The following is a 12632-nucleotide window of genomic DNA, read 5'->3' on the forward strand; positions in this document are numbered from 1 at the left end:
TTCCAGCATTGAGGGAATAGACAAGATGACTAGGAATTCTGAGCTACACAGGAAATCTGAGAGCAGCCTGGGCTACATGAGATCCTGTCTCAAACAAAGGGAGGTGGGGGCACTGGAAAGATGGCTCAGTGGCTAAGAGTGCTTAGTGATCAATCATGAAGACCAGAGTTCGGATCCCAGCACCTATGTCGGACAGATCACTGACAAGTGATCTGACATTCTCTCTAGCCTTAGTGGGTACCTGCACACAGATGTACACATACACAAACACATACACAGGGACATGAACACACACATAACCTTTTTAAAGAGTTTCATAGAACAGTACTAAATGACAAAATTCTTGGCTAACTCATCTATATTTTATAATAAAAAGCTTATCATGGGGCTGGAGACAAAGCTCAGCAATTAAGAGCATTACCTGCTCTTCCAGAGGACCTGGGTTCAATTTCCAGCACCTACATGGCAGCTCACAACTGTAACTCCAATTCCAGTTATCCAATGCCACCTTCTGGCCTTACAGAGTATCAGACATGGACCTGGTACAGATATACACTCAGGTAAAACACCATATTTTCTTTCTATTATCCGTCTGTCTGTCTGTCTGCCTGCCTACCTAGCTATCTAAAACATAGATTATATAACCTGATATGGGTGCTGGGAGCCAAACTCAGGTCCTCTGGAAGAGTAGCAAGTACTTAAAATATCTATCTATCTATCTATCTATCTATCTATGTTACATATATATGTATATATGTATATGTGTGTATATATATATATTATTATATCTCAGGCAGTTTACAACCACCAGTTACTCCAGCTATATGCAATCCAATGCCTTCCTCTGGCTTCCATGGGAAACCACACACACGGCATATAATCATATAAACATACACATAAAAAACTTTTTGGTGTTTTTCTCAAGACAAGGTTTCACTGTGTAACTCTGGCAGTCCCAGAACTCAAGAGATCTGCCTGCCTCTGCCTCCTGAGAGCTGGGATCAAATGAATGTGCTACTATGTGTCATTAATTGTATTTTTCCTTTGATTCTTGATTTCCTTGGTTCTCAGCACTCAAACGGAGACAAAGAACTATCTGTAACTCTAGTTCTAGGGGATGCAACACCCTCTTCTGGCTGCCATGAGCACCAACCATACAGGTAGTACACAAACAGGGATGCTGGCAAAACACCCATATCCATAAACATATTTTAAAAGTTTTAAATAAATAAGGTTGGGGACCAGTGAGATGGTTCAGCGTGTAAAGGTACTCGCCACTAAGGCTGATGACCTGAGTTCAGTTCACAGAACCAACTGGTAAAAGGAGATAACCACTTCCTACAGGTTGTCCTGTGACCTCCACATGTACTCCACAGTACATGAAAACCACTCCCAGATAAGTAAATGCAAAATCAGGTGGGGAGTGACTGAGGAAGACCCCTGACAAGCCACAGCCTCCACACACAGGCATACACACCACATAAGAACACATGTACTTCCAGGTGTGCATGAATGCACACACCACCACATACACAAAAGACCAGGGGGAAGACAGAGCTAGGCACTGTGAAGGCACACCCAGGAAGCAGCAACGTAAGGGTTCCCAGGGCTCATTGCCAGCTAGCCTAGCCTGCTTGAAAAGTTCCAGACCAGCTTGTCTCGAAGAAAAAAAAAAAAAAAAAAAAAGGACATGAGGAATAACACCCAAGCCTCCGGTATAGGAACACTCACAAGAAGAAAATATAGTAACAAAGGTAATTTTCCTTTTTTATTTTTCTTTTTTTGAGACAAGGTCTGTCCATTGTGTAGTTCTGACTATACTGAAATTCTCACAGGCCAGGCTGGCCTTAAACTCAGAGATCTGTCTGCCACCATACCCAGAGTAATTTTTCTTTACATACTGCTACATGATCACTAAAAAGGTTATGCCTACAAGATTATCTCTCTCCCCATTTCTACAATGATGCACTCTGCAGTAGTCTCCTCCCCACAAATATTTGAATATCTATAGTTTTCATTTATTAACAAACATTTCCTTAGCTCTTGATTTGACTTCCATGGCATTTTATTTTTTGCAGTACAAAGAACAGAACCCAGACCAGTGTACATGTGGACAAGAGTTCTAAAACTGAACTGTCTTTCAACCCTTGTTTTTTGTTTTGTTTTGTTTATCCGAGACAGGATTTTTTTTTCTCTGTGTAGCCCTGGCTGTCCTGGAACTCACTTTGTAGACCAGACTGGCTTCGAACTCACAGAGATCTTCCTGTCTCTGCCTCCTGTGTACTGGGATTAAAAGCGTGTGCCAACATGCCTGGATCCTTGGTGGGTTTTTTTGTTTCTTTTTGTTTTTTAAATACAAGTTCTCACTCTATAGCCCAGGCTGGCCTTAAACTTTTGATTCTCTTACCAATGACAGGCTTGTGCCAACACATTCAGCTTCACCTTTTTTCTTTTTCCTGAGACAGGGTTTCTCTGTATATCCCTGGCTGTCCTGGAATTCTCTCTGTAGACAAGGTTGGCCTCAAAGATCCGTCTGCCTCTGCCTCCACAGTAATAGAATTAAAGGCATGCGCCACCACATTCTAATGCTAGTACCCTACTATAACTAAAATCCCAATATCCAAAGACTTCAAACTCTAGGCTGGTGAAATAACTCACTGGGTAAAGACACTTGCCGCTAGGCCTGATGATTAAGTGTGATCTCTGTGACCCACGTGGTAGGATCTCATGTAGCCCAGGCAGGTCTAAAACTCACTACGTAGTCACCTCCACCACCACCCCCAAATGCTAGTATTACAGGTGTACAATACCATATCCATTTCCCCTTCCCTATTATTGTTACCTGTCTCCAACCTCAACCAAGTTCTAGAACCACTCGATCTTTTTTATAATGGTTTATTTTTAGTTTATGGGCATTAGTGTTTTACCTGCAGGTATGCATGAGGGTGTCAAAAAACTGGAGTTACAGACAGTTGTGAGCTGCCATGTAGGTGCTGGGAATTGAATCTGGGTCCTCTAAAGAGCAGCCAGTGCTCTAAACCACTGAGCAATCTTTCCAACCCTTGTAGAACCACCTGAAACAGAGTTCCTCTATATGTATGACAACTAAACCTCAAACTATGTTGCCCCAAACCAAGAATGGAAAAAAAAGGGATGCTAACATGCTCTTAGTGAATTGCAGGGAGAGAAAAATCAAAGTTTGTCTACCAACAATAATGCTTTTGCAGGTTATTTTCCTCTTATCTCATTTCCTTCTTAACCTTTTTTCCTTCTTAACCTGTTTCAACTCTCCATCTCCTAGTTTTCAATTCTGTTCCTGGTTCTTTTTGTTCCTTTTTTTCTTAGTCTTGAAGGCGGTATGATTTCTTTCCTGGAAATTTAGAAGGACGCATAGCAAAGACTAGGAAACTTAACTCCCATCAAAAGCAGCAGCCACAGCTCAACAACCAAGTAAACCACAAGTATTCAAGAAATTATCTAGTATCCCCCGTGAATGCAAACTCGTGACAGCCACGATGGCCTGGACCTGGCAATCTAGTTTAAGAGATGATGCCAAAATACACAAAAGGATCAAACATAAAGCCATCAGAAGACTGCAGTACATCATTCAAACAAAACAAAACAAAAGCACACACTCACAGGAGAGCTGGATGTACTGGAACACCTGTAGTCCCCAAACTCTGGAGACTGACTTAGGAGCATTGAGAGTCCACAGCCCACCTGAACTACACAGCAGCAACACTGTCTCAAAAACAAACAAACAAAACAAAACAAAAAACCCACCAAAAAAAAAAAAAAAACCCAAAGCCCAGGCATGGCTTTGATCCAGTTCAGGATCACTTGGGTCTATGTGTCAAATTCAAGCACAGTCAGAGCTACATAGAGAGGCCCTATCACAAAAAATAGAACCATAAAAACTAAGCAAAAAGCCTCTGAAAAAGTGAGCTGTGGGGGCTAGAGAGATGGCTCAGCGGTTAAGAGTACTGACTGCTCTTCCAAAGGTCCTGAGTTCAATACCCAGCAACCACATGGTGGCTCACAACCATCTGTAATGAGATCTGGTACCCTCTTCTGGCTTGTAGACATACACGCAGACAGAACACTGTATATATAATAAATAAATCTTTAAAAAAAAAAGTGAGCTGTGGCATCCTACACCTTTAATGTCAGCAGTGGGAAGACAGAGGCAGGCAAAATTCTGTTAGTTTAAGAGAAGCCTGGTTTACATAGTTAGATCCAGGACAGCCAGGGTTATTTAGTGAGACCCTGTCTCAAGAAAAAAAAAAGGAGGGGGGGGGTGAAGGGTAGATGTGAGGGCTGGAGAGGTGCTCAGTGGTTAAGAGTTTTTAGTGCTCTTGAAGAGGACCCATGTTCAGGTCCCAGGACCCATATCAGGCAGCTCACATCCACCTGCAACTCCAGCTCCAGGATGATCCAACACCTCTGACCTCCCAGGCACCTGAAGTCATGTGCCCACAGCCATAAAAAAACGCACGCACGCACGCACGCACGCACGCACGCACGCACGCACGCACGCACGCACGCGCGCACACACACACACACACACACACACACACCACTTTAAAAATGATAATATACCATCTTTTAAAAAATGAGAAGAGGAGCTGGGCAGTGGTGGCATAGGCCTTTAGTCCAGCATTCGGGAAGGCAGAGACATGTAGATCTCTGTGAGTTCAAAGCCAGCCTGGTCTACAGAGTTCCAGGACAGCTACGACTACAGAGACACCCTGTCTTAAAAAGCCAAAAAAGGAAAAAAAAGAAAAAAAAATTGGAAGAGAAACTGTCAAGTTTGTGGATCTATACTATACTAGATAGTTCATTTGCCCATGGTTATATTAGGATGCTCTCATTTATGCAAAGGACTTCTAAGTTTTCCAACTTGTCTGTCCCACTTAAGGCTGATAAACAGCTCTAATACCAATCCTTTCTTTGGATATATATCTCATTACCATCTTATTATTCTTTTTCATGGTCAGTTTCCTGGAAAGCCTTCCCTAGACCTTATCACCTTTCTCTGTCCTCAGGGTTTTTTTAGATTGTCGCTTATGCTTTCACTCAGTGAATCTCCCGGAAAGCCCCTAGGGCACTGGCTGAGTCCACTCTTGTAGTCAAATACAGACATGTGGGATTTAAGGATTTTTTTTTTTTTTTTTTTTTTTTTTTTTGAGGAAGGGTCTCACTTTGTAGCTGTGGCTGGCCTAGAACTCAGAGATCCAGCTGCTTCTGCCTCCCAAGAGCTTTGATTAAGGTGTGCACCACAATGCCCATCTCTGAGGGATTTTGGAAGGGAACCAGGGAAACGTTGGTCAGGACTGTATGTATGCCATGCCGGCTTCAAACACCTTGTGTAGCTTAGGAGGACCTTGAAATCCTGATTCCCCTGCCTTTACCTCCCCAAGTGCTGGGATTAAAGGCCCTGCAGCACCATGCCCAGGCCAATAGGATTATTGTGCTGGACACCAGACATTACATACAATAATCCTTTCTAGAAATTCATACATGACACACATTGGTATTTCCTTCTAAATAACTACAAGAAAATTTGTTTGGTTGGAATGTTTTGTTTTATTTGGTTATTTGGTTGTCTTTTTTTTTTTTTGAAACAATGTCTCATGTGGCATCAGCCAGTTTTGAACTCACTATGATCTTTCCACTGTAACCTCCCCAATGCTGGGATTACAGATGTGTTACCATGCCCAGCCAATCATGCCCTCCGACCTTCAATTCAGCTTATTTGGGGAAGGAGGGACACAATGACACAACACATATGTAGAAGTCCGTTCTCTCTGCCACCTTTACATGGTTCCAGAGATTGAACCAAGGTGGTCGGGCTCGCTCATGTGACCAGCACTTTTACCTACTGAGCCACCTCACCAGACCCATTGACTTTCAATTTGAGCCAGCAAAATCCATGGGATAATTCTTGAAGGAAAGTCAGCAAAAAAGTAAATGTTCTCATTTTCACATTATGGAGAACAACATCTTGCAAAGAAAGCATGCTGGGAAAATGCCTAAATAAGCATTAAAAAAAAACATGTTGGGTATCAAGAGGGCAATAACTGGCCTAAGATGTAAGATACTAAAAGTATGCTGGTTTAAAAAAAAAAAAAAAAAAAAAAAAAAAAAACATTATCTGGGCTGGAGAGATGGCTCAGTGGTTAAGAACACTAGCTGCTCTTCCGGAGGATCGGGGTTCAATTCCCAGTACCCACATAGCAGCTCACAACTGTAACTCCAGTTCCAGGGGATTGATACCTTCACACCATATGCACATAAAAGTTAAATTATTTAAACAAGCAAAAACAGCATCTGTTGGAATAACTGAGTACAGTCAGTCTTTCTAATTCTTGTACTGATACCCCCAAATACAAGCTCTGAGAACTGTTATTCTTAAAGTTATTATGAAAACTCTCAAAATAGATAATAATCATCAGTACCTGAAATCAATGAGTCCTTCAGCCCAAAGCACTAATCCCAGGGCAAACCAGGGGATATGGTCACTTTTAAGATACTTATCAAACAGTTGTATAAGACAGTGGTTCAGATGCATATCATTTCATCAAGATTCACAGAACTCACTTTCTGAAACAAGTAAAAGCTGGGCAATTCTGTCATACACTTCTGATCTGTCTTGAATTTATTCTACACCTCCTTTGTAATTCTTAACCCGAAGACCCTGGACATGTTTCCAAGTTCATTATTTCAAAACAAGTTAATATGACCAAGTATCTAAATGATGCAAAATACATACATAAGTTTGGGTTTCTAGCTATACAACCATTCAAACAGTATGTAAGAGTCATTAATTAACACATCATCCTTCAATTTAACCAGGCAGATTACATCTGAACTGACAGCACTACTCACCTTTAAGACAGAGGCTAAGCTGGTCATATGCTCATGAAGGGCACCCTCAGACTCCTTATAGGTCAAGCAAGTGAACTGGTACTCTTCGGGATCAAAAGCATCAGCCCCCTGCTGCTCCACATCACTGGCTACTCCCACATAGTAGTCCTCTATGTCCCCAGGGTCCTCTTCCTCTTCTTCCTCTTCCTCACAGTTTGGGTCATAGTCCTCTTCATTGCTGTCAGACCCCTGGCTGTTCATGTCCACGGACATCTTAACATCCAGCCAAATTGCAGATCAGGAAACCAGTTGCTTTTTCCCCTCCCCCCAACTTTATCGCTTTCTCAAATGCATTAGTGTTTTTGTCTTCTAAGAGAGAAAAAAAAAAAGTATTACTATTTTTCTATGAGAAATTATTCAAGAACCAAAATAACACAGCCCTAGCCCTGCTCCTATTATAGCTTATCTCAGTTCTTACTCAGATCCACCTGCCTCCAGAGTGTTGGGATTAAAGGAGTGCACCACCACCTGCTCAGCTGCCCAACTCAATTCTGGTTTCACTGAGAACACCTCACTATCAATCTTATCAATTTGATAAGTTGGCCTATGCTTATCAAAGAGAAGTCCTCACTAAGAGACAGAACCCATGATGACAAATAAACATGAAAGGCATGAATATATAAGAATGTCTTTCCTATGGCAAGGACTCATATTCCAAAGATACTTGCCTTCAATCCTGAAATTATTTCAAACCTGGTACCAAATGACAGGAGAGAAGTGACTCAAGTTGTTCCCTGACCTCTACACAAGAAGCACTCACACACAGACATATACAATAAATAATAAATAAATAAATGAATGCCTTTTTTTTGGTTTTTCAAGACAGGGTTTCTTTGCACAGCCCTGGCTGTCCTGGAACTCACTCTGTAGACCAGGCTAGCCTTGAACTCACAGAGATCCACCTGTCTGCCTCCTGAGTGATGGGATTGAAGGCATGCGCCACCACGCAGCAGCTTTTTTTTTTTTTTTTTTTTTAAGGACTCCAAAATTCCGATGGATTTGTCCTTTTTTTGCCAGGTCCTTCAGGGAAAAATGTATCTTCATAGCTAGCTGTACAAATGGAGGAATTACAAAAAGAATACCCAATTAAGGACATAGTCCTATCTCACTATGACTTGTAGGGAAAGAAAACTACTGTTTCACAAACAACTATCATATATCTGAAAGATAGGTGCACAGATAGGAAAAAAAGTCTCATACTCCTTCAACATCTTCCTCTAGTCTACCAACTTAACTAATTTTCCAATTGTAAGAATTCTGCTCCCCAGGTGGTGTTGGCACACACCTTTAATTCCTAGCACTCGGGAGGCAGAGCCAGGTGGATCATCTCTGTAAGTTCGAGGAGACCAGCCTGGTCTACAGAGCAAGATACAGGACAGGCACCAAAACTACAAAGAGAAACCCTGTCTCAAAAAAACCAAAAAAAAAAAAAAAAAAAAAAAAAAAAATCTGTTAATGTCTTGCATGGTTGAATGCGTCTGCAACTTGCCCTTAAAAAGCTGAGGCAAAAGCTGGGCAGTGACTGCACACACCTTTGATCCCAGCACTTGGGAAGCAGAGGTAGGTAGATCTCTGAGTTCAAGGCCAGCCTGGTCTCCATAGTGAACTCCAGGACACCAGGGTTACATAGAAAAAGCCCTGTCTCTTAAAAAAGAAAAAAGAAAAAGAGAGAGAGAGATAACCTTGGGCTGAAAGTAGGTAAAGATGCCTGACACCAAGTCAAGCAACTAGAGTTCAGTCCCTAAATCCACATTATTAGGAAAGAACCAACCAAATGCACATCAACATAATAAAATTAAGGAAAGAGCTAATGTTTAAATCACCTGCAATTTTTTTAAGATCTTTCCTGAAGGTATCACTCAAACAGTGTTTCATATGATTTCCATCTGAAATGAAAAGAAACAATATTTATGTTTTTAAAACTGATATCCTGCTCTTGCAAGTTTTTGCTTCTTTTTTTTTGAAGGGGGGGGGGGTGTTTCCAGACAGGGTTTCTCTGTGAAGCAGTCCAAACAATTATCATGGAAGATTATTTCCAAAATAATGGGAAAATAGCTAGACATTGTGAGGTACTTGGGAGGCAGAGGCAAGTGGATCTCTTGAGTTTGAGGGTAACCCAGTCAGTCTATGTATTAAGTTCCAGGTCAGTCAGTGCTAAAAGATCTCAGTACTCCAGAGGCAGAGGCAGGCAGATCTCCGAGTTTGAGGCCAGCCTAGTCTACAGAGTAAGTTTCGGGTAGCCAGGACTACACAGAGAAACCCTGTCTTGAAGAAACAAAAAATAAAATGGAATAATTGACCTATTTAAATTTTTTCTCTTTTACCTGTATTTTCACATAAGACACTTCTATAGGGCAAATAGAACCTATGGTGATATAGTGTCCCCCAATATATTGTGCACCCTCATAAACTTATCTGGGGTCAGAGAACAGAACAGCCACTAGACAGAGGCCAGAAAATGGTGGCACACATACCTTTTAATCCTAGCATTCCAGAGGCAGAGATCCATTCAGATCTCTGTGAGTTCAAAGCTACACTGGAAACAGCCAGGCTTGGTGACTCACACCTTTAATCTTAGGAAGTGATGGCAGGAAGCAGAAGGGTGTGTAAGGCGTGAGGACCAATAATAGCCTTGTTTAGTGACAGCCAAGGGGGGTCAGTCATTCTAATATAATCTTCATACAAAACGGCTTACAATGGCTGAGCATGGCGGGAAACACCTTTAACCCCAGCACTTGGAAAGTCAGAGACTGGTGGATCTCTGTGAGTTTCAGGCCAGCCAGAGTTGCATGGTGAGATCTTATCTCAAAAACATAATAAAAACAGAAGGTTTACAAATGAGGAAGCTGGAATTTACATAGGTTAAGTAACTAACTATCTTGCCCAGGATCATACAAAGCCAACTGGCAGAGGCAGCATCAGGGTTCTATTTGATTGACGGTCTAAGGAGAGTCTGATTCAAAGCTACAGAACTCTCACCAACCAGACAGCATGCTTTCAAATTCTCTCATTTCTACTTAGGATCTGTGAGAAGATGGCTTACAGCTTTTCACCAACCAAATATTCAAGTAGGTGGGAATCCAGGTTCTCTCAAAGACTTGGCTGTTTCATACTTCCTGGTGTTCTAGGTCCAGATTTAAATAAAGCTCTTTTTAAAAAATCTTTTAAAAACACATATTTTCGAGACAAGGTCTCACTACATAGACCTTGTTGTCCTCAAACTCACACAGAACATAGTCTCCTGAATGCTGAGATTAAAGGTGAGTGCCACCATTAGGCTGTCAAAAGATTCTTGAAGGCATACTGGCCTTGCTGAGCTTGGTGGCACATTCTGGGAATCCCAACTTGGGAGCTTAGGAAGGAGGACCAAAAGTTGGAGAACAGCTTGAGCTACATAGCAAGACACTGTCTCAAAATACACACAGAAAACTGAGTCCTGGCTTTGTTCAAAGGGGCCAATGTGCCAGTTCCTTAATATGGGAAGGTATTCAAGATGTTAAATATGCCTATATCTCAGACAGAATGGCACAATTAGTACTTTTTCCAAGAGCCAAGCCATCAAAGCTGCCACTCATTCTGAGCTGGCTTCTAAGACATGGTCACAAATAAGGATAAAGATCTCTTAAAATTGACAAGAGCACAGAAATTTGGTTAGTCTAACATGTTTACTCCAATTATGATACTTGGCCCTCAATGGTCATTTATTAACTATATTTTCGAAGAAAACTACTTGGCCGAAAAATATGAATCAGCAACTTGTTTTAAAACTCCGCACCCGCCGGGCGTGGTGGTGAACGCCTTTAATTCCAGCACTTGGGAGGCAGAAGCAGAGTATCCCTGTGAGTTCGTGGTCAGCCTGGTCTACATAGTGAGTTCCAGGGCAGCGAGGACTATGTAGAGAGACCCTGTCTCAAAACAAAACAAACAAAAACAAAACTCGGCACGGTATCTGTCCAAATAATGGTCCGTAGCCACTAATTACACGAGCTATTTAAATTCTACTTTAAAAAGTAAGAAAAGTTTAGTTTCTCGGACGTACTAACTGCATGTCAAATACTACATGGCCCTGAGTGGCTGGTGGCTACCATGCTCAACACCAAAGGTCTAGAACGTGTTCGTCGCAGGCAGAAAGTTCTATGAGCAACAATCAGAACTACAGCGAACTCGTCCGAGAACGCCGCCGCCGCTCTCGAGTCTGGACCAGTGGCCTCGGGCGTGACCGCACGTCTCTCCGGAGCGCCGTGGTCCTCCAGAGATCCGCGCGAGGACACGGCACCCACGCGCAGGGAGGACCTTTCCCACGATGAGCGTTAACAAACACTCCGCCAGCAAAAGCTCCAACACACGACCTACATCGGGAGCCTCGGGGGTGGCGCGTTTTCCTGGAGCGCCCAGCGGGGCAGGCCCGGGTGTACCGGCGCCCGCCAGTCCGAGGCGCTGGCCTCCGACCTCTCGGTGAGCCAAGAAGGCAACAAGAGGAGAAACCGCGCCGGCACGCCGGGCCGCAGCGGCGCCGGCTCCTGCCGCCGGGAGTATCTCCCAGTCAGCAGGGAACGCCAGGACCCGGGACACCCCGAACTCGCAGGCGGCGGCGGCGAAGGCGGAGCCCCGACCGCGCCGGGGAGGCGCGCGGGGGACCCCCCCCCTCCAGCGGCCAGCCAGAGTAAACAAGGCCTCAACTCACGCCGCGCACTTACCGGGAGCCGCGGCCCCGCGGCCGCAGAGCCCAGGCCCGCCAGACCAGGTCAAGCCGGACCAAAGGAGTCTGACTGGAGCGCGGCGGCAGCGGAGGCGGCGGGCGGACGCGGGTCGGGCCCGCGCTACCTATTCCGGCGGAGCCGTCCCCGCAGCTCCGGAAGTGTTCTGTGCAGGCGCGTCACTTCCGGCAGGGGTCGGCCCGCGGTCGCCGGAGAAGCTAAGAGGCTGCTGACAAGCGCGTAGTCGTAGGAACTGCTTCCGAGCGGTCCTGGGTCGAGAACGTCGAGTCGCGCCGGGAGAAACTGCCCCGAGTTCGCCTTTTGAAGAAATGATCTAGACATTTCCCCCCGCTTTAGCCTACCGGCGCCTTTATTCGATATATATTTTTATATTTTCTTACATTTATTTTGCGTGTGCCACAGCTCGCGTCTAGAGGTCAGAGGACAACTTTCGGGAGTCAGGTTCTCTCCTTCCAGCATGTGGGTTCCGAGGATCAAACACTTGTCAGGCTTGGCGGCAAGCTCCTTTTACCCACGGAGCCGTCTCTCAGCCCCTTAGCTGAGTTATTTTTAACTATCCTTTTTTCTGACCGTCCCCTCACTTCCCTGTTCATACTCTGACGTGGAGCATGAGAAGACATTCAGGCGGTAATGGAGAAGGTAAAAGGATCATAGTTTCCAGGCAACTGTGGTTTGACAAGACATACTCGGAATTTCTGCCTATGTTTGGAGGAAGTTCTGGCCTGTGACATCAGGCTTTGGCTTCTTCTTTCATTCACCTTGCACGACCGATATTTATTGTTTTGTTTTGAAAAGCGACTCAGTATATAGCCATGGCTGGTCTGTGTTGCTCCTGAACTACCAGGCCCAGCGATTCATACATCTTACGTGTTGTGCTGCACAATTTCTGCCCACAACATAGACTGTCGTTAGGACTCCAGTCCATTCTAGGACCGATCACCAAGTGTTGACAGAGTGAAGCCGGTATTGCTGGGTAGTAAATGTTTG

General features: G+C 44.0%; 1 protein-coding gene across 14 annotated transcripts in view; it reads right to left on the reverse strand.

Annotated features, from left to right (window-relative positions):
* Arih2 (ariadne RBR E3 ubiquitin protein ligase 2) overlaps positions 1–11766 on the reverse strand; it is a 53493-nt gene extending 41727 nt beyond the window's left edge. For 3 of the 14 annotated variants that reach the window (XR_013052940.1, XM_042281679.2, XM_076577064.1), the window contains exons 1-3: positions 11625–11766; positions 8751–8813; positions 6889–7236 (exon numbers count right to left, since the gene is read on the reverse strand). Coding sequence is in view for 7 of the 14 variants with exons in the window: in XM_042281679.2 (XP_042137613.1) it covers positions 6889–7140 (252 nt within the window). In the remaining 7 variants the exon portion in view is untranslated. Of the gene's footprint in view, positions 1–6888; positions 7237–8750; positions 8814–9401; positions 9732–10702; positions 11476–11624 lie in introns of those variants that run through there. The other 11 variants (XM_042281685.2, XM_076577067.1, XM_076577063.1 and 8 more) reach the window with 8 other exon arrangements.
* Between the last annotated feature and the right edge of the window lie 866 nt (positions 11767–12632).

The sequence above is a fragment of the Peromyscus maniculatus genome, chromosome 7 (genome assembly GCF_049852395.1).
Source record: "Peromyscus maniculatus bairdii isolate BWxNUB_F1_BW_parent chromosome 7, HU_Pman_BW_mat_3.1, whole genome shotgun sequence".
Lineage (NCBI taxonomy): Eukaryota > Metazoa > Chordata > Mammalia > Rodentia > Cricetidae > Peromyscus > Peromyscus maniculatus.